The sequence below is a fragment of the Erinaceus europaeus genome, chromosome 13 (assembly GCF_950295315.1).
Source record: "Erinaceus europaeus chromosome 13, mEriEur2.1, whole genome shotgun sequence".
Classification (NCBI taxonomy): domain Eukaryota; kingdom Metazoa; phylum Chordata; class Mammalia; order Eulipotyphla; family Erinaceidae; genus Erinaceus; species Erinaceus europaeus.
The window spans coordinates 80,922,872-80,942,783 of record NC_080174.1 but is presented as its reverse complement, the minus strand read 5'-3'; the positions used below and the strand labels follow the sequence as shown (position 1 = coordinate 80,942,783).

General features: G+C 39.3%; 1 protein-coding gene across 6 annotated transcripts in view; it reads left to right on the top strand.

Annotated features, from left to right (window-relative positions):
* NFIA (nuclear factor I A) overlaps positions 1-19,912 on the top strand; it is a 482,852-nt gene that overhangs the window by 418,659 nt on the left and 44,281 nt on the right. For all 6 annotated transcript variants that reach the window (XM_060206322.1, XM_007522725.3, XM_060206323.1 and 3 more), the window contains one exon: positions 2,180-2,345. In XM_060206322.1, the coding sequence (XP_060062305.1) occupies positions 2,180-2,345 (166 nt within the window). The remainder of the gene's footprint in view (positions 1-2,179; positions 2,346-19,912) is intronic.

The window sequence follows — 19,912 nt, the reverse complement described above, 5'->3', positions numbered from 1 at the left end:
TGAACTCAAGATGCTGGAAGTACAGTTTATTATAGTTTATTATTTCTGCAAGTAGTTATCTTCCCCACTTATCTTTGTATAAAGCTAAACAGTATGGGATAGCTCCAAATGAATGTTTTCATTTTTTTTTCAAATAAGCCAAATAGTTACAATTCAAAACAATATTTTAAATGCAAAAGTGATTAAAAAAAAACCTCCAATCTTCTTTATTTCAAGTATAGAACTACATGTTAATAATGGAGAGCTATATCCCAAGGCCAATAATAATAATGATAGGAAATGGTAACTCTGACTAACATAGTCAAGTTTAATTTTCCTTTTCTCATAATAACAATTTGAAGCCACCGATTAACCATCATTGCTGTTGTCTAACTTGAACTACAGCATCACCCTAACCCATCACTGACTTCTTCCTCTGGCAGAAATACCTGATTCTGCATATCTGAAGCAGAGCAGGCAACTTTGACTAATGTCTGGTGATGTGTTAGCAGATACATTTCTGTCTAGACAACAAATCAATATGGTGCCATTTCTTTTTGCTTGTGTATTCATTTGCCTGCCTTATTCTAAAGCATTCACTTACAGACTTTCATCCCACTCACAGGCAAATTTGCTGGCCAGAAAGCACAGCATTCTGATTGTCAGATGATAGTCTTTGAGAAACAATACTAAATATATAAGTGAACATTGACAGGGGAGAAAAACTGCCTCAGCAGAATTATTGAACTTCCACTTAAAATCTGGGACAACAGGACTTCCTTCCCATGAATTTTGATAATTAAAACTATCTGTTCCCAGGGTCTACTGTTGTGTTAGTTCTCTGTAAATGTATCCTTAAAAAAAAAAAAAAAAAAAGATTCTACTGATTTATTTGGGAGAGATCAGAGCCTGGCTCAGCTGTGGTGTATGCTGGGAACAGGGTTTACCTGTAACCTCAGGCATGAAGGTCTCTTATATTACTCCCACAGCATCTCCCCCAGCTGAACTGATATTGTTATTGGAATAGTGTCACTGAACTCTGTAGTCAGTAATGTCAATTGGGAAGCTATGAGAAAACCAGCATCAGGCATTTCAGTATCTTAACTTTTTATTAATCGTTCAGGCATCATCTGATATTATAACTATCAAGTTTTGTGTTTTGATTAAAATTTGATAGAGCTTACAGAAGATCTCTTTATGGGATGACTTTTTAAAACTTGAAAATAAAATGGATTGTATTGCTTTCTTCAGAAAGAAATTTTCTTTTGTTAAATAGCTATGATCTGGTTGTTCCAACATCAGGAAGCCAAATAAATATGACTCTTGTGGCATATGCTTATATAATTTAAATCAAAATTAGAAGTGATACTTTTTCCTAGCAGAATTTTGACAGCTGAATTCTAAAGTTTCTGTGCCTGATGTTATACAATATGTGAAAGAATTTTTTATATTTACTTAACATATTTATTAAATGTTATATAATATCAACTTGGAAGAGTGAAAATAAAATATTTCTTATCTCATGCATATTTTAAAACTTGGTTCTATCTTTATATATAGACATAACAGAATGATAATAATGCAGTCTATAAGACATTATATATTTAATTATTGGGGCCAGGCAGTAGCACAGCTGGTAAAGTGGACAAGTTACCATGTGTAACTTGAACCTGGTTCAAGCCCATAATCCCCACCTACAGGGGGAAGCTTCATGGGTCGTGGAACAATGCTGCCGGTGTCTTCCTCTTTTTCTCCCCCTCTTGCCCTATCTCTCTTTGTCTATCATAATAAAAACGTTTAAGAATAAATATTTAATTACCATAAGAATTCTGATAGAGGTATCAAATAACATAGAAACAAACATTCTAAAGAAAAGTTAGTTATTTCCCATGACAAATCCCGAGTCATGATTGACAGGCTATGTTCAGTAACCAGGATGCAAAGAAGGTAAAAGATAATTTAAGAAATGGATTTAGGATGCTCTGGTCCTGTGTTGCTGAGTGTACTTTTGTGCAGTGCCTGTAAAGCAACCCAGTTGTTCACCCAGGCTCTCTCACAGAAGAATTCTTACAGCTAGAACATTCGGCAGTTGGCATCAAGGATGCCAACCTTTTGTTTTAAGAAGTAGCTAGTGGTTGATGTGTCTTTTCCCCCCCCTCTCTCTTTCTTGTGTGTGTTTGTTTTGTTCCCACCTTCACAGCCCAATGGGAGTAGCCAAGGCAAAGTGCACAACCCATTTCTTCCCACCCCAATGTTGCCACCGCCTCCACCACCACCGATGGCCAGGCCTGTGCCTCTGCCAGTGCCAGACACAAAGCCTCCAACCACATCAACAGAAGGAGGTGCAGCCTCCCCCACCTCACCAAGTAAGTATGACGGAGACCTAGAACGTTGGTGATGGATAAAACTCTGTACACTTGAGTCCACATCTCAAATCGTGTCTGTTACTACGTAGGCTCTCGTGAGCACTAGGCACAGATCCCCAGAGATGTTTATAGCATAAGTTTGCAGAATCAAGACCAAGTACGGGGGAGTACTGCTTTAGAGTATTATCAATCATACAAGATATGGAAGTGACTGGAGTATGGGTGGGTAAGGTGTTATAACAGTTCAGCCTAGGACTGAAGCCAATTGGGATATGAACTATTTCATGACCATCTCACGGCCTATGCTTCTGTGCATTATTACTAACAAAAAGATCCTTCTGTTTCTCTATAGCCCTGCCTTCCAGTAGCTGATGGTCTAAGAGAAATGTACTCACTCAACTAGAAAGACTGTGTATCTCATATGTCAATTAAGAAGGGGAGAAAAAAATGGTTAGGTCAGAATAATAATTCAAAGGTGTGTGCCTTGAACACCTACCAAGAATAAAAGCCTGGCAGAAGACCAGAGCTAGTAGGCACTGGCATTTGCATATCTAGGTTTGGAAGGGGGAAGAACTAGAAGATAGCATTAGATGCAGAGAGAAGATCTCTTGGCTCTTCTCTGAATCGTCTGGGAATGTGTAATCAGACACTATAGAATTTCAAAACTGTTTTTTAAATGCTGGGAATGATCAGAGGGAGAAGTCTCTGTAGGTATTTCCTGATACTTGAGAGATGACAAAACCAGTAGAAATAGCCAGAACATGGAAATTTGCTTTTTTTATTAGTAGTATATTAAACAGTGACAAAGATATTGATGTCCGGAGGCAGATTTCCCAGGTTATGAATGATCTTTCAAACCTTGGTATATAGTGAGCACCTTCCCTGACACTTCACAGTGGGATCAAAATGCAGAACAGGATAGGCACTTGGACAGTGACCCTAAGGATGGACTTTAAGTATATCTTCAATGGAGATGAGACTGGAAGAAAGAAATTTAGAGAGAAAAAGATTAGAGTAGACCAGAAAAGAAGTGTTAAGGTCAAGAACTAGACTATCAGTAATAGAATGGAAGATATTACAAGGAGGAATATTTTGCAGATAGAATCACTGGATAAACATTCAGATGCATATAGTGAAAGAGGTTTCAGGCTTCTTGGTTTCCTTCCTTTCGGTATTGGGAGCATAGTGGGTTGAATGCAGAAGGAAAGGGCCAATGATGGAGCATGAGTCTCTGTTGATGCCATGTTTATTGCCTTGAACTCTGGAACACTAAATATCTAGCATCCCTCAAGGGCAAGTATTTTAAGAGTTCTCTTGAGTTATCTAGTATTTACTCATTATGTTCATGCATATAGAAGTGATGTTGTGCAAGGATTCTATAGCAAAAAAAAAATTGAGATTCTAGAGAAATTTAGGAGACACTTTTTTCCCTTGGTAAGAGGGAGCTCAATTGTCCACAAAGAAGAAAACTAGAGATCAAGATAGACTGGGTCTTCACATCATAGAAACTCAGTTTAGGGGAAGGGGGAAAAAAAAAAACTTCTGAGAAGCAGAGACTCATGTGTATGTCCTGTTTATTATGTAGTAATGAAACATCTTCAAAGAAAATCAGAGAATTGGGGGTCAGGCGGTAGTGTAAGCGGTTAAGCGCAAGGACCTGCGTAAGGATCCTGCTTCAAGCCCCTGGCTCCTTGCCTGCAGGGGGGGAGTCACTTCACTAGCAGTGAAGCAGGTCTGCAGGTGTCTCTTTCTCTCCCCTTTGCTGTCTCCCCTCCTCTCTCAATTTCTCTCTGTCCTACCCAACAACAAAAACATCAATGGCAACAATAACAACAAGAGCAACAAAATGGGAAAAAAATAGCCTCCAGGAGCAGTGGATTCATAGTGCAGGCACAGAGCCCCAGCAATAACCCTGGAGGCAAAAAAAAAAAAATCAGAGAATAAACCTATAGTCAAATTCTACTGAAGAATTCCTGTTGTTAATGATACTGATTTGTGGATTGGTAGTCAAATGGTTATTGTGCCCTGTGTATGTCCCTGTACTGTTCCTATTCACTTATCCCTTGTCTATTTAGGACACCGACATAGTCCTTTAAAAGTCTTATAATAATAGTCTACCTCTCCTATATAAACACATTCTCACCTCCAATATCATTTTTCTGATCCATCTGTACTCTTCTTAGTAATAAGGATAGAGTTTTTGTTGTTGTTTTTTTTTCTAGACTGTGGAAGACTAGGACTACCACTAGGGGAGAGAAGTCAGGACAAGTCGTATCTAATTCCTACTTCCAAACATTACGAATCCAGAGAGTAGTAAGTGAGGGGGTGAATAGGGGCCAAGAATTTATGGAAGGACATCAAGGATGAAGTAGGTTCTCTCTCATTAATTTTCATCTTTGACAACTAACTCCTCATTCATTCATTGAGCTTTCATATCTGACTACCTCTCCTGTGCCAAAGACTATGTTAGCTGTTTGGGACGCGGAAGTGATTCAGCTCTGCTCTTATGTGTGAGGTACATTGAAGGAGACAGCTGGTAAGCCAGTAGTTGATAGGGACACCTGGACACAGACATGCTGCTGACATATCAGAGGTGTTGGGGAGGAGTTTAAACCATGTGTGGAACCTCAGCCTTAGGTAAAGCTTTGGGAGGAGGGAGTAACTTCTAAGCTGTTTAATAGGCTGACATTGTGTATTGTAAGTCTGGAGCAAAATATAAAATGTTTGTACTGAAACTAGCTGAGAGTGATTGTCTAAAATTGGATTACCACCGGATAAGAAAAATCTAGGGTGAAAATAATTTCATAAATTAGTTGACTTCTTGGAAATTAAAGCCACAGGATGTTTGGCTACTGCTTATCAGTGTACTAGAGCTCAACTGTAGCAAGAAGACCCACGTAAAAGGGTATTAAGGACAGATGTTTAACATCCTAACAGTATGTCTGAAACTTGAGGCCTTTCATGAAAACATTGATGGTGTAATTTTTAGGAGAAACTTCTCTGTCTAGAGGTTTGAGGTGCCTTGCACTAATATAAGAATTTTAGGCACAAATTGGAAATCATGCCAAGGATCTCCTGTATTACTGGCTTTCCGAGGCCTCAACTCCATTATCTTTTAATGAGAATAAACATTAATTTCTCTACTCACTGTCCTAGGCAGACTCCTAGGGTCTAACTGGGGTAACTGTGCTGTAGACAGTTAAAAGTCCAAGACATCATTTTTAACATCCTCTTCTAAATGAAATACAAATGGATGCTGGCCTAAAGCAGTATGTATTTTTAAACTAATCAGTTGCCTCCAGTCCTAATACTTAACTTGCAGCTGTGGCCAGAAAAAAAAAAAAAAAAAAAACAGAGGTAAGGCAGATTTGGTGGGGTAAACTTGCTTATGAAATAAATACATTTTAGTCAGGGAAAAATCTCATCAGCGCTCTAAAAGAAGGAGAGTGGGGGCAGAGGAAATAGTTCTGCTCTCTCTCTCTCTCTCTCTCTCTCTCTCTCTCCCCTCTCTCTCAAGGGGAATTTTTACATGGTTGATTTCCCTGGAGAAAGATTGACTTACTGGACCAGATTTCTTAAGTATGGTATGACAAATAGGTAGGGTAACCTGTAAGAGTAATTCATAGCAAGTGTGTTCCATTCCCACTGATTAACTGCCTTTGTGGGTTTGGATACCCAGTGATGAAATCGCTCTTCTTTCATTCATTCAATAAGTAGCTGTTGCCTACAAGCCATTTGCCAGGCAGCGTTTTATGTAATAGAAATCAGCAGGAAATACGGGTGACAAAAATCCCTGATCTTCTGAAGCTTTTCATTTCAGAAATGAGAGATATTAAACAAAATAGTCTGTAGGGAAGGTAGGTGTGATATCAAATGGTAACATACAGGTGCTTCTTAGGAAAGACAATGCACAGAGAGGCTGGCAATAGTGGAAGTGAACTGCAAACTATAGAGTGAGGAAGGCCTGTCTGAGAAGGGGAAATTTGAACAAAGAACTAATTAAAGTGAACAGATAAGGGGTGAGGTTACAGAGGGATGAATTTCAAGCAGATGGGGGCATCTGGTTTAACCTGCCATCGTGTTTGAGAGAACTGGAAGTGAAGGTGGCATAAGAATAGAGTGAGCAGGGAGTCAGGTGGTAGCACAGCGGGTTAAGCGCAGGTGGCGCAAAGCGCAAGGACAGGCAGAAGGATCCCGGTTCAAGCCCTGGGCTCCTCACCTGCAGGGGAGTCGCTTCACAGGTGATGAAATAGGTCTGCATGTGTCTCTTTCTCTCCCTTCTCTGTCTTTCCCTCCTCTCCCCATTTCTGTCTGTTCTATCCAACAACGACAACAGTAATAACTACAACAATAAAAACAACAAGGGCAATAAAAAGAGAATAAATAAATATTTTTTAAAAAAAGAATAGAATGAGCAGAAGTTGGAGGTGATGAGGTCAAAGGAGTAATGTGAACAGGTCTAGAAGCTCAAGGAGGCAGCCTATATAGGCTCTTACAGAACATGATACACATTTTAACAAAAGTGCTTTGGAAGACTTTGCCGAAAACAAATTCGGGGGGGGATTGTTTTTCATTTTTTATTACTGATTTACAAAATTATAACTAGCAAGTGTAATTCCACACCATCCCCACCACCAGAGTTCTGTGTCCCAATTCCCTCCACTGGAAACTGGAGTGGTTCTCCCAAGGTCACAGATAACGGGTTGACTATTATTTCTATAATTGTCTGTCTGTCTGTCTGTCTGTCTACCTATCTATCTATCTGTATTTCTGCCCTTTTTTTTTTTTTTTCCTATAGCCCTGTCTTCTCTTCCTTTTTTAAGTCACACCTACACCTATTACTACTTCCAAATGTTCTCCCTTTTCTTTCCTTTTCTCTGTCTGGGTCCTGATGAAACCCGGGTTTCAGAACCCTCTAGTCATCTCCCACTAACCTTTCTCTCCCTCTGAGAATATGAACCAAAATCCTTTCTGGGATGCAGAAGGTAGAAGGTCTGACTTGTGTAATTGTTTCTCTGCTGGACATGGGCATTAGCAGGTCAGTCCAAATTGGGGCAGGAGGGCTATTTTCTTAATATAAAGGATATCTTCTACATGTCAACCTAAATACAATAGATACAAAAAATTAACAAAATGGGCGCTCTCTTTCAACAAACTAGTACGATAGAAACCCAAATATACAGTGAGGAAAAAAGACCTTATAGGGAAGGACAGTGGGGTAATAGCTCAGCAATCAGGCAAGAACTACTACATGCATTCATGTTGGGGGGATGAGAAATAACCTGAGAGATGGTGAAAACTGGCAGAATTTGCTAACACAGATGAGGGCTGAGAAAAGCCAATAATTTATTCTTAGGGAGAGCAGTTGTGGGTGAGAAGAAGATAGACGTTTGTTTTGACCAAGTAATATTTGAGGTACCTGTTCTGTGCCTCCTGGTTCTAACATTATCCTCCCTGAGAAAGCAGTTGGCAGTTTACTGAGCTTTACCATATGTGTTATCAGATTAAATGGGAAGGAACCCCTCTCATCCATACAATGCAATGAATGGATAGTCCAGTGAGTCCTGAAGATAACAGCTTAAAAATCAGAGAAGTCTCTCATTACATTTCGGTCCGTTTGTGGCATGATCATTCAAAATGCACTTTCCTTTTTCTTCATTGTATTCTAGATCCAATTCTTATGTAATTGGCTGGCATCAGGATCATAGTATAAAAATGGGTTTTTTTCAGGAAAGAAATTGAAGATTGGTATCATAGCATAGAATTATAATAAAAATAAAATAACGCTTTTGGATGAAGGTGGAAGATAAAATGTGTATCCCATTTTCCTTATTAAATTAATTAGGAACACAAAAACTCAATTTAAAAATGCATGAGACTCAAAAATGTTTTTCTCTAGACTTCTTAGTCACGAACTTTGGATTTTTAAGCAAGAATTACATTAAAATAGAAGTATGTAATAACAGATTTCCTTCACTGTTTATCTGCATACCTCCAATAATTTTTGTACAGATTCATTATATAAATAAATTTGAGCCTGTTAACCAAGAACACAACAATGGTTTGTGACTGGGATTGAATTTGCATAGTAAAATAATTAAGATACATTCAGTTTTTTGTTTTTGTATTGTTTTAATATTTATTTATTTCCTTTTTGTCGTCCTTGTTTTTATTGTTGTTATAGTTATTATTGTTGTTGTTGATGTTGTTGTTGATGTTGTCGTTGTTGGACAGGACAGACAGAAATGGAGAGAGGGGAAGAGCAGGCCTGCTTCACTGCCTGTGAAGCAACTCCCCTCTAGGTAGAGAGCCAGAGGCTCAAACCAGGATCCTTGGGCCAATCCTTGCGCTTTGCGCCACATGCGCTTAACCCACTGCACTACCGCCCGACTCCCTTTTGTATTGTTTTGTTTTAGGATAGCAAGGCTTTTCCATATCTAATTGTATTCCTTCTGCCTAAGACTCTTGTGAATTTAGGTTTTACACATGCAGATTGACATTAGAAAATGAAAGATTAGCTGATCTTGGTAGGACTCAAACATAGCCCTTTTGCTCTTTTTATGGCCTCCTACTATAACTGAACAAAGTTGCCAGCTCATATCCGAAATTAGTAAGAACAATAAAGTATTGGACTTTTGCAAGTGTGTTAGGTACTTTTCAAATATATTTTTTTTATTTATTACCCTGTTGTAGTCCTTCTAAGAAGTTTTATCAAGTAAAAACCTTCATTTACCTTAGTTGAGAAAGAGAAGCCACAGAGAATGGAGAGTTAAGATAACGTTCTCTATGTCACTTAGCCAGTTATCACAGAACTGTAATGTACATCAGGCCTCCTTGAGCCTGAGTTCATACACTGGATCATAATAGCATTCTGTGAATATAGCTGCTTAGCCTAAAGCTGCTTTATTTCTGCAGTGAAACCCTATGGAAGAACTATAAAGGAAGATATTTCTGGTCATAAGCACTTTAGTGTGAACTTGTTTCTGCTATTAGAGTAACTTTGTCAACAGAAGTGGGGGGGGTGGGCAGAAAACTTTGGGGGAGAAAGAGATAAAATAATAGCAAATGGGTAAAAATAAAAAAGTAAGAAATGTCATAAAGACATATTTCCTTTATTTTCAAGAGCTGGTACTGTTGACAAATACTTAGTATGGAAGTTAAAAATAGTTTTCTTCAGAGCTGGGGTGGCAGCATAATGGTTATTCAAGTAGTCTTCCATGCCTGAGGCTCTGAGATCCCAGGTTCAATCCCCAGCAGCAGCATAAGCCAGAGTTGAATAGTGCTCTGGTGTACTTGATTAATTAATTAATGTTCTCCTTCAGTTTGCCACATGACTATCCACAATGGACTTTTTCTTTTTCTTTTTTTTTTTTTTAAATATACCTTAGCACTGTTCAGTTCTTGTTTATGGTAGTGCAGGAGAATGAACCAGGGAACTTTGGAGCCTCAAACAAGAGAATCTCTTTGCATAACCATTCTGCTATTAAGAAAAAATATTTTATGCGTTTTTTTACCCCAAATATTGAAAGATCTGTTTTCAACAATACTTTTGCGTGTATATGTTACTTTCAGAAAGAATTAAGTTTAGAGGAAGTCATTAAGTGATGTTATATTTATACAATATTTAGAAGGCATAAGGACTATGTTTCTTTAAGAATCAGTGGATAATTACAAGGGAATGAAAAAAAAATAAGTGGTTTCATTTCACAAAATATTTCATCATTCATGATGCATGGAATATTGCATTATTATTTTTTTAATTTTTTAAATTTATAGTCAAGAAAATTCACTGAGTAGTTATAACATCATAGATTTCTTACAGCCAACATGACGGGATACGTAATGATTCCAAGTAACTCCTTCCTCATTCGGACTGGTTCTTTAGTTAATGCCTGATGTCACTTGGTGCCAGTACATTTATTTTATTTTGATCTAATTCCACATTGATTGTAATTCCTCTGCCAGTACTGTTGTGGCTGCACCCACTATGCTTTTTAAATCCTTCTGAGCAATAAAGAGACACATATTCAGACAGTAAAACAGTGTACGAGAATAGTGGCATTTCTACTAGCGAATGGAAAAAATTACTCAGTAAAGTGTATCTCAGCCATATTGAAAACATTCAATTCCTAACACAAAAATAAATCTCAGCTGGATTAAAAAAAAATCAGCAACATACAATTGTTAGCCTTTATATTATGCAAAAAAAATAGAGGACACTTTTTTTTATAAAGGCAGCTTTTATAAGTAGTACCCAAAACCTAGAACCCATAAAAAGGAAAAGTAATAAATTCTACTCTAAAAGCATTTAAAAAAAAGTCAAGCATGGAAAAAGCTCCATAAACTTAAGTCAAAAGGTAAAGTGGGAAATATTCTTGTGAAACATAGGGCAAAATTATATAATAAGTAGTTTGTAAGTTAGTCAAGAACCCAATAAAAAGATAAGAAAAGGGGATAGCAGACAAACTGAAAATATTTGAAAGAGGCTTCATTTATATAGCATAAAAGCAATACAAATTAAAACTTGAATGATACTTTTACCTATCATAATGGGAAAGATCAGAACAATATTGAGGAAAACATGCATTTATCTTTACTGTTAGAGAACTGAAAATTGGTCCAACTTCTTCAGAAAACAATTTAATTTCCTTTTCTTTCTTCTTTTTTAACTGCCACCAGAGTTATTGCTAAGACTCAGCACCTGCACATAAATTCACTGCTACCAGCAGCCAATTTTCTTTTTTTTTTTCTTCTTCTTCTTCTTTCTATGTGATAGGACAGAGATAAATTGAGAGGGGAGTGGGAGATAGAAAGAATGAGAGACACCTACAACACTACATCACTCTTGAAGCTTCCTTCCTGTAGGTGAGAATGGGGTCTTGAACCCAGGTCCTTGCAACCAGGCGTGCCACCACCTGTCCCCTAATTTTTCATATATATGTTAAGATATAATAGACATTAGTCATATATAGAGATGTGTGTGTGTGTGTGTGTGTGTATATATAAAATTTATGGAATTTATGGCAGACTAATATTTATTATTCTGGCCTCTTTCTATAGAGAAACTCAGAGAGGTTAATTGACTTCCCAGAAATAACATTTCTTTTAAGAGATACAACAGATTCGATCCAAGATTTTCTGGTTCTAAAATTCTTTTTTTTTTTTTTGCCTCCAGAGTTATCGCTGGGTCTTAGTGCCTGCACTATGTATCCACTGCTCCTGAAAGCCTTTAAAAAATATGGAAAAAATTATATATATATATGACAGAGAGAAATTGAGAGAGGAGGGGAAGATAGAGAGATAGAGTGGTAAGATAATTGGGGAGGGGGGTATAACTCTATACAGTTCCACCAGAATTCTGTGTCCCATCCCCTCCATTAGAAACCTCCCTATTGTTTACCCCTCTGAGAGCATGGATCAAAATTCTTTATGGGGTGCAAAAGGTGGAAGTTCTGACTTCTGTAATTGCTTCTCCACTGGACCTGAGTGTTGGCAGGTTGATCCAAACCCCCAGCCTATTCACATATTTTCCTAGTGGGATAGGGTTCTGGAGAAATGAGGTTCCAGGAAGCATTGGTGAAGTCATGTGCCCAGGAAAGTCAGGATAGAATCATATCAGCATCTTCAACTCAGTGGCTGAAATGTAGTAAGATGGGAAGCAGGGGGAAAAAAAAGTTTAATAAATAGGAACCATAAAGTGGGAATAGAGCAGGTGAAAATAGGGACCTTCGGGTAGAAGGAAGCTAGGAAGACTATTTTAGGAATGTTCCTAAGCGCTTATGTCTTAGTAATCTTTGCTTGAGATTTACAGCTAACATGGAGGTGGACTAGAAGTATTGTCTGGGAAGATGGTGTCAGAGTTGAGAGTAGAACTAGGAAGCAAGATTAGGACAGAGTTGCTCACAAATTTGAAGAAAATATGCAATTAACTGTTTACCACAATGATCTAGCCCGGGGTCCATATCTATTCATGTTAGCACTGGAGTCTGTACTTCAGTTCATAAGAGGCAGAGAAAGAGTTTCACCTGAGAGAGAGAATGCCTGAGTACTCTGTCAGTCCATGCAGGACTGGAGTATTGACTCAGGAGATGCAGGCATGAAATTCCCAAGCTCTGTCCATCTGTCTGTCTCCCAAGCTGTATTTAATATTTGTAATAGCAGCAACATATTCCAACATAAGGATACAGATACAGATAAACTGGCTCCAATTTGTTGCTCTGACAAGTAATGTTGTAATGGTCGTGTTGCAGCTTGCATCTTGAACTATACTTTTATTTTATTTTATTTATTTGTCCCTTTTGTTGCCCTTGTTGTTTTATTGTTGTATTTATTCTTGTTGTCATCATTGTTGGATAGGAAGAGAGAAATGGAGAGAGGAGGGGGAGAGAAAGACAGACATCTGCAGACCTGCTTCACCGCTTGTGAAGTGACTCCCCTACAGGTGGGGAGCCGGGGGCTCGAACGGGGTTGAACTATACTTGTAAGTATCTGAGAATAAACTCCCCAAAGTAGACTTCCCGAGTCTCACTGCCTTTTGAGAGGCCACAGTATATCCATTTACGTTTCTTATTTTAATAAACCCCAGCTGAATTCAGGATTTATTCCTGTGGTTTGTGAATATAACTTCCTGCCTATTCATAGACATTATTATGTCTGAAAGTTGAATATGTTCTGTCAGTTGCCCAGCCCATAATATACATACAAAAATAAATGGCAGCTATAGACATAGGATTGATTAGTCGTCAGAAGTAAGTAGGAATGAACTGAATGAAAGTCATATTGTTAGTTGGAAAATTACTAAAAGAACACTACGGCAGTTTAGACAGTATACAAGCAGCAGTTGCTATAAACGCCTTCTTACTACACAGATCCTGGTCACATAAATTCAAAGTGTCTCCAGTTTACAAGTTGCTCCGATCCCATTCTCACAGGTGAATTGTCTTCTCTGGGGCTTGGCTGCTCTGGGCTGAATTTTGAAGATAGAAAAATCAAGACCGATAGGCAGAGGGAGAGAGGGAAAGCACAGCACCAAAGCTTTCTTCAGTGCGGTGAGGGCCAGGCTTGAACCTGGATCACACACGTAGCAAAAAGCACACTGTGCAAGCAAGCAGCATGAGTTGTCTTATTCTTTCCCTTTTTTGCATGATTTCCCCGAAATGGTGATACAGCCTGAACCACTAGCTCCCTGAGAGGATCCTTTTGCAACTAGAAATGCCGGCAGATCAAAGCCATCTGGCTGAATTGATTCCTTCCATGATTTTTGGGAACTATAGACACACTAGACACATCAAGCAAATTGTTACCATACATGTTAAGTGATGCTGTTATATTAAAGTTAGAATTCATTAGCTTTTCGGAAAGAAAGCCTGTGGGTGTGTTGTTTTTGTAATAATTTACGAGTGCTAAGTAGACTTTAGTTTCATACCCTCCAGGCTGTGTCTTTTTTGCTCTTGTTGCTAACTTGTTTATAGAGACAAAAGATTTGCAGAGATAATAGGTTACTGGCTGCACAGATGTGACCAAAATGAAGATGCTTTGGTGTGGTTCTATTCTATATCCCCAGCATCTGGGGGAAACTCCCAACAACCATTTAATCTTATGGGCATTTCTAGATCCTGAATTGGGTCATGTGTAAGCTAATGCTTTATGTGTTTCCTTGACTCCGTAAGGATATGAATAATGCTAACTTAGGCCCTAGAAGCTTGTCAATACTGATAGATTGCTTTGAAGGAAGCACAATCCAATATCCACCAGCATTCCTTGTGACCTTGCCAAAAAAAAAAAAAAAATAGTGCTGCTTAAGCTTCTGCATGAGTTCAATTTCTAGGGGTTTTATTTAGAAATTAGCCAATATATTTTCTAATTGTTTCTGCATTTTTCTTTTAGAAATGAATTTCTATTTTATTATTGATTTAATAATGATCAGCAAGACCATAAGATAAGAGGGGTATAATTCTACACAATTCCCACCACCTCCATTGGAAGATTCTCTATTCTTTATCCCTCTGGGAGTATGGACTCAGGATCATTATGGGATGCAGAAGGTGGGAGGTCTGGCTTCTGTAATTGCTTCTCCTTTAGACATGGGCATTGGCAGGTTAACCCATATTCAAAATGATAGTTTTCTTTTAGAACATGTCTTTAGTAGTGTGGTAGTTCGGAAAACATTCTAGTAGAGACAGGCAGTGGTGCACCTGTGTAAGCATGCACATTACAGTGTGCAAGGACCTAGGTTCAAGCTCCTGGTCCCCACCTTGGGGGGAAAGTTTCACGAGTGGTGAAGCAGGGCTGCAGGTGTCTCTCTGTCTCTGTTCCTCTATACCACCCCTCTCCTTCTTGATTTCTGCTATCTCTGTCCAATAAATAAATAAAGGTAATAATTTTAAAAAATTAAAAAGAAAAAAAATTCTTCCAACTACTTTAAATAATTAACTAAGTAGATTCAGCTTGCACCTGAATGCTTTTCTCCCACTTCCCTTTCACTGCCAGATACCACTACTGAACATTTCATTAAAATTCATTACAGTTGAATCACGGAGATCTGTTCAAGCTGAATTCCTGAACTTGTTTTTAGTCCTCCTGTCCAATAACTAGCATATTCTTTAGGAGGTAGTAGAATCACAGTAGTCTGTTTTGAGTGAAATTGAATTTTTGACTAGTTATTTTAGGCCCAAGAAATGAACCTAGGGCCTCATACATACATTGCTTCTGCCACTTAGCCACTCTGCTGACCTAATTTTATTTTATTTTTGAGAGGTAAGGAGAGATGAGAGGACATGGGAACAGAGGGAGAGACACCAAAGCACTGCTTCATCACCCATAGAGTTCTAGTAATTTTGTCTTAGTTACTCTCATGTGATACCAGAGATCAAAACCAGAGCTTCACACAATGTGTGGACAATATGTGCTCTACCAGCTGAGTCACTACCCCATGGTGTGTGTGTGTGTGTGTGTGTGTGTGTGTGTGTGTGTGTGTATGTGTCTTTTAGAAAGAAATTCTCACATGGGCAATATGTGCTCTACCAGCTGAGTCACTACCCCATGGGTGTGTGTGTGTGTGTGTGTCTTTTAGAAAGAAATTCTCACATGGAATATGCCTGACTTAGTGAAATCAAGAGAACATGTAAAGCATGCATGGAATTTTAGTTATGAAGAGGCAGATTTAGAGTGTGAGGATGTCAAGTTGTCGCTCTGTGTGGTGTGTAGAATGGAAATATGGGGTCTTTAATTTTATAACTGATTCCTTTTTCTTTAAAGAGAAAAAAAACTGATTCCAGTGGACTCTTCTCCTTTCATTTTCGAACATTAAGTTCCTGGTTGCTAAAATATGGCCTTCCCTTGCTCTGTGGCAACTGCAGTGGTCTCCTGTAATCTCTTCTCCTTTCCCTCTGTTCACTGCCAGTGACCATTTGCTTGTGCTGCTTCGTCTGTGAGCCCACCCCACTCCCACCCCCAGTGCCTCTGAGCCTGTCAGACAGCTCATCATTCACAGCCCGTCACAAAAGCTATCTCTATCTCTTCTCTAAAGCCTTTCCTGTTCTCCTGCCAGGTGTCACTTGTCTATCCTCTAACACTCCCACAGACTTTTATTTTTATTAATTCTATGTCCTCATATTTTCATTTTCGGTAATCAGCCATTCCCTTTAGACTCACATAACATATTGTTGACAGATAGCAGTGTGAATTAATCACCTTTCTAGCTCCCATAATGCTCAGCACCATAATTCTGGTACCAAGCAAGTGCTCACAAGAGAGGGAGAAAGAGAAGAGGATGAAGATGAATATATTAAAATCTGTCTCTCTAGGAATAAGCTCTAGCAGTCTATCTTGGTGGGCTTTAAGAGACTAAAGAATGCATGTAGAGTTAGAATCTCCGATATTAACTGAACATAGATCTCTTCAAACTCCATGTCAGTTTGCAGGCCCAGCGACCGGAACATCATTGCCTCCCATGTCTAGATGTAAATTCAGAGCCTCAAAGCTCACCTGGTCCCACAGCTTCTTTTCTGCCCAGGTTCCTCACCAGGCCATTCTACCCACCCATAGAAAGGAGCTCTACTTTGATAGTTCTGCCATAGGGGGGTTAGTGATTCTTGACATAGCCCTATTCACCCTACCTGGGGACAGTGAGCACTGTAGGGATTATCCAGAAATACCTTTCCTTCCTTTTTGTTTGGGGAGTAGAGAGGTGATGGGATAGATGGAGGTTGGGCTGACACCAGGAGCAACAATTAGAATTCTACTTGACTGACAGGTAGTGAGAGATATAAATTTCTCCCTTTAGGGAGTCGGGCGGTAGCACAGCGGGTTAAATGCACGTGGCACAAAGTGCAAGGACCTGCAGAAGGATCCTAGTTCGAGCCCCCAGCTCCCCACCTTCACAAGGGGTGAAGCAGGTCTGCAGGTGTCTATCTTTCTCTCCCCCCTCTGTCTTCCCCTCCTCTCTCCATTTCTCTCTGTCCTATACAGCAATGATGACATCGATAACAACAATAAAAATTACTATAGCAACAATAAAAAACAACAAGGGCAGTAAAAGGGAATAAATAAATATTTTTTTAAATGTTTCCCTTTAGACATAGAGGCTTTTCTCCCAGGGAATTCCAGTATACTGTAAAGAACAGTGCTAACAAGTGATTTTTGCCTACCCTGTTATCTCCCTAGAGACAAAAATCCCAGCATCCTTAGGGTCCCTCTAATATTATTGTTTATAAAGAGTTGGTCCTGAACCATTTTCCCAACTGATCCCATTGAAGCAGGATTTTATTACCTAAATGAACGATGTTAGAGGCAGCAGTGCATCTGATAAGTGGGTAACTCAGAAGAATATATGATTTTCTATATATCAGATCAAATTCTGGTTTGGGATTTTGAAATTTAGTTTGGTCAAGGCCAAATTAAGTCTTGAATAACAAGGAAAATTATTCAATTAGCCCATATAAGAACGGGCACAGGGGCCAGGTGCTGGCGCACCTGGTTGAACACACATGTTACAATGCACAAGGACCTGGGTTCTAGCCCCAGGTCCCCACCTAGGGGGAAAGCTTTGGGGGTGGTGAAGCAGGACTGCAGGTATCTCTCTCTGTCTCTCTCCCTGTCACCTTCTTCTGATTTCTGCCTGTCTCTGTCCAATAAATAAATAAAGATAATTTTTTTTTAATTAAGAACTGGCAGAAACCTCTATATGAATGTTCTCTGACCTAAGCATGAGGCTCTAAGTTCGATCTCCAGTACCACATGCGCCAGAGTGATACTCTAGCTCCCCCCCCCAAACTAATACATAAATAAAAGTTTCTTTAAAAAAAAAATGAATGCTCTATAGTGTTAAGAAAATGGTCCATAGTGGCATGAAAGTGCAGTCATTTCTGAAAACAGAAAAAGCAGACACTTCCCATTTACGAAGCAGTCAGGTAATCAATAATTTGACTTTCAACAGTCATGGTTGCCATGAAGAGTTTCACAATGAGATATGCATCAATCAATTGGCTTCCCTATCAATGGCATCGGAAATAGCATCAAAACCTCCTAAGTCTTCTCTCAGGGTCCTCAAAAATATCTATAACAATCTCAGAAAATTCACTTCTGGATTTCCTGAAGCTCTTGTTGAAGCATTAGGTTATAAAAAGGGCAAGAATTAAAATAAAGGAAGATAGGCATGTGATATATAGTAGCATAGCAAACACAGTTGCGGATAATTAATCACCACTCTGCGCCCTTTCCTTGGTTTTATGGTCATGTTGAAAGCTCTTAACTACGCATGCAGAATTGATTCACTATGGTATATGTAGTTTTCTTAAGACAAAGCTCCAAGTAAGGTGTTGTTGTTGTGTGTGTGTGTGTGTGTGTGTGTGTGTGTGTGTGTGTGTGTGTTACAACATTTCAACTCCTTTTTCCAGTATGTCTTTGAGTCACAGTGAGTTTGGATTGGTGTAACCATACCATTTCTGGAATCCATCCTGTGATAGGTGAAGACACTATCTCTTGTAGCTGTAATTATGGAAGAAGAGTCAGAATTTCTATCTTCCTTCCTTTGTTTTTCCTTGTCACTGTTTTTATTTTCACAGTATCTATGTTTCTATCAACTAGATTTCACTGGGCACCCTTTGTCCCATTCAGTCACTTGGATACTCAAAGATTTCCATATTTTATTAAATAATAACACACTTTTAAAAAAAAATGCAAGGTGGGAGTCGGGCAGTAGCACAGCGGATTAAGCGCACGTGGCATGAAGTGCCAAGGACTGGCATAAGGATCCCAATTTGAGCCCCTGGATCCCCACCTGCAGGGGAGTCACTTCACAGGTGGTGAAGCAGGTCTGCAGGTGTCTATCTTTTTCTCCCCCTCTCTGTCTTCCCCTCCTCTCTCCATTTCTCTCCATCCTATCCAACAACAACAACAATAATAACAATGATAAACAACAAGGGCAACAAAAGGAAAAAAAAAAAGGCCTCCAGGAGCAGTGGATTCATAGTGCAGGCACCGAGCTCCAGCAATAACCCTGGAGGGGAAAAAAATGCAAACATACTCCCTCTTCTCTCGCCATTGCTCTCCTTCTTGAAACCAGAATAATTTTGGAGCAGCATTTGGAGTCCGTGAAAGTACTAAAGACATGGGCTGTGTCTTGGCATTAAAGAAGGAAGTTCACCTCAGACTGTTTTGGGGGTGGTTAATTAACTGCATGCCTAGCCATCTTTCAAAAAAATAATGTCGGATATAATGCAAATCTTTCGAAATTCTAGAAATGCTCTGTGGTCATGTGGTCAAAGGAGAGCTATCTTTCATTCAGAAAAGAAAGGGGGGGGGGGAGTCAGATATCACAGGGTCGATCGACATGATCAATTCTGTTTTTTGTTGTTTTTTTTTCTGGGACTCTGTGCCTGCACTATGAAACCACTGCTCCTGGAGGCTATTTTTCCCCTTTTGTTGCTCTTGTTGTTTATCATTGTTGTTATTATTGCTGTCATTGTTGGATAGGACAGAGAGGAGGGGAGGACAGAGAGGGGGAGAGAAAGAGACACCTGCAGACTTCTTCACCGCCTGTGAAGCAACTCTTCTGCAGGTGGGGAGCCAGGGGCTCAAACCGGGATCCTTATGCCAGTCCTTGTGCTTTGCGCCACATGCGCTTAACCTGCTGTGCTACCACCCGATCCCCAGCACGATCAATTCTGATGTCACCTGGATGGTAAAATTGTCAGCGGAAACCCTGCTGTGTGTCTGTAATGGCCAGCACAGACTCAAGCACTCTTCTATTAAGGCCATCAGATAGAGACTCAGGTTTCAGCATCTGTCGTCAGTCACTTAGTATTTGTCCCCCTAGCATACACATCCTATCTTCTTGTTCTTTCTCACGCTATCTACTTATTCACCTGTGAAATGACCTGTGTTTGCCCTCTGACCACTAACAGGTTTAATGGGTTATTTCATCTACCAGCTTCCTTCATCTCTCTCCCTCACCCACTTTGTGCCCTAGAAGCAGGTAAATGCACTACCAGGCAGTGATAGTCTCTCCCTTTCAATATACTCAGTAGAATATTCTCTCAAGGGAGTTGGAGACGTAGCACAGTGGT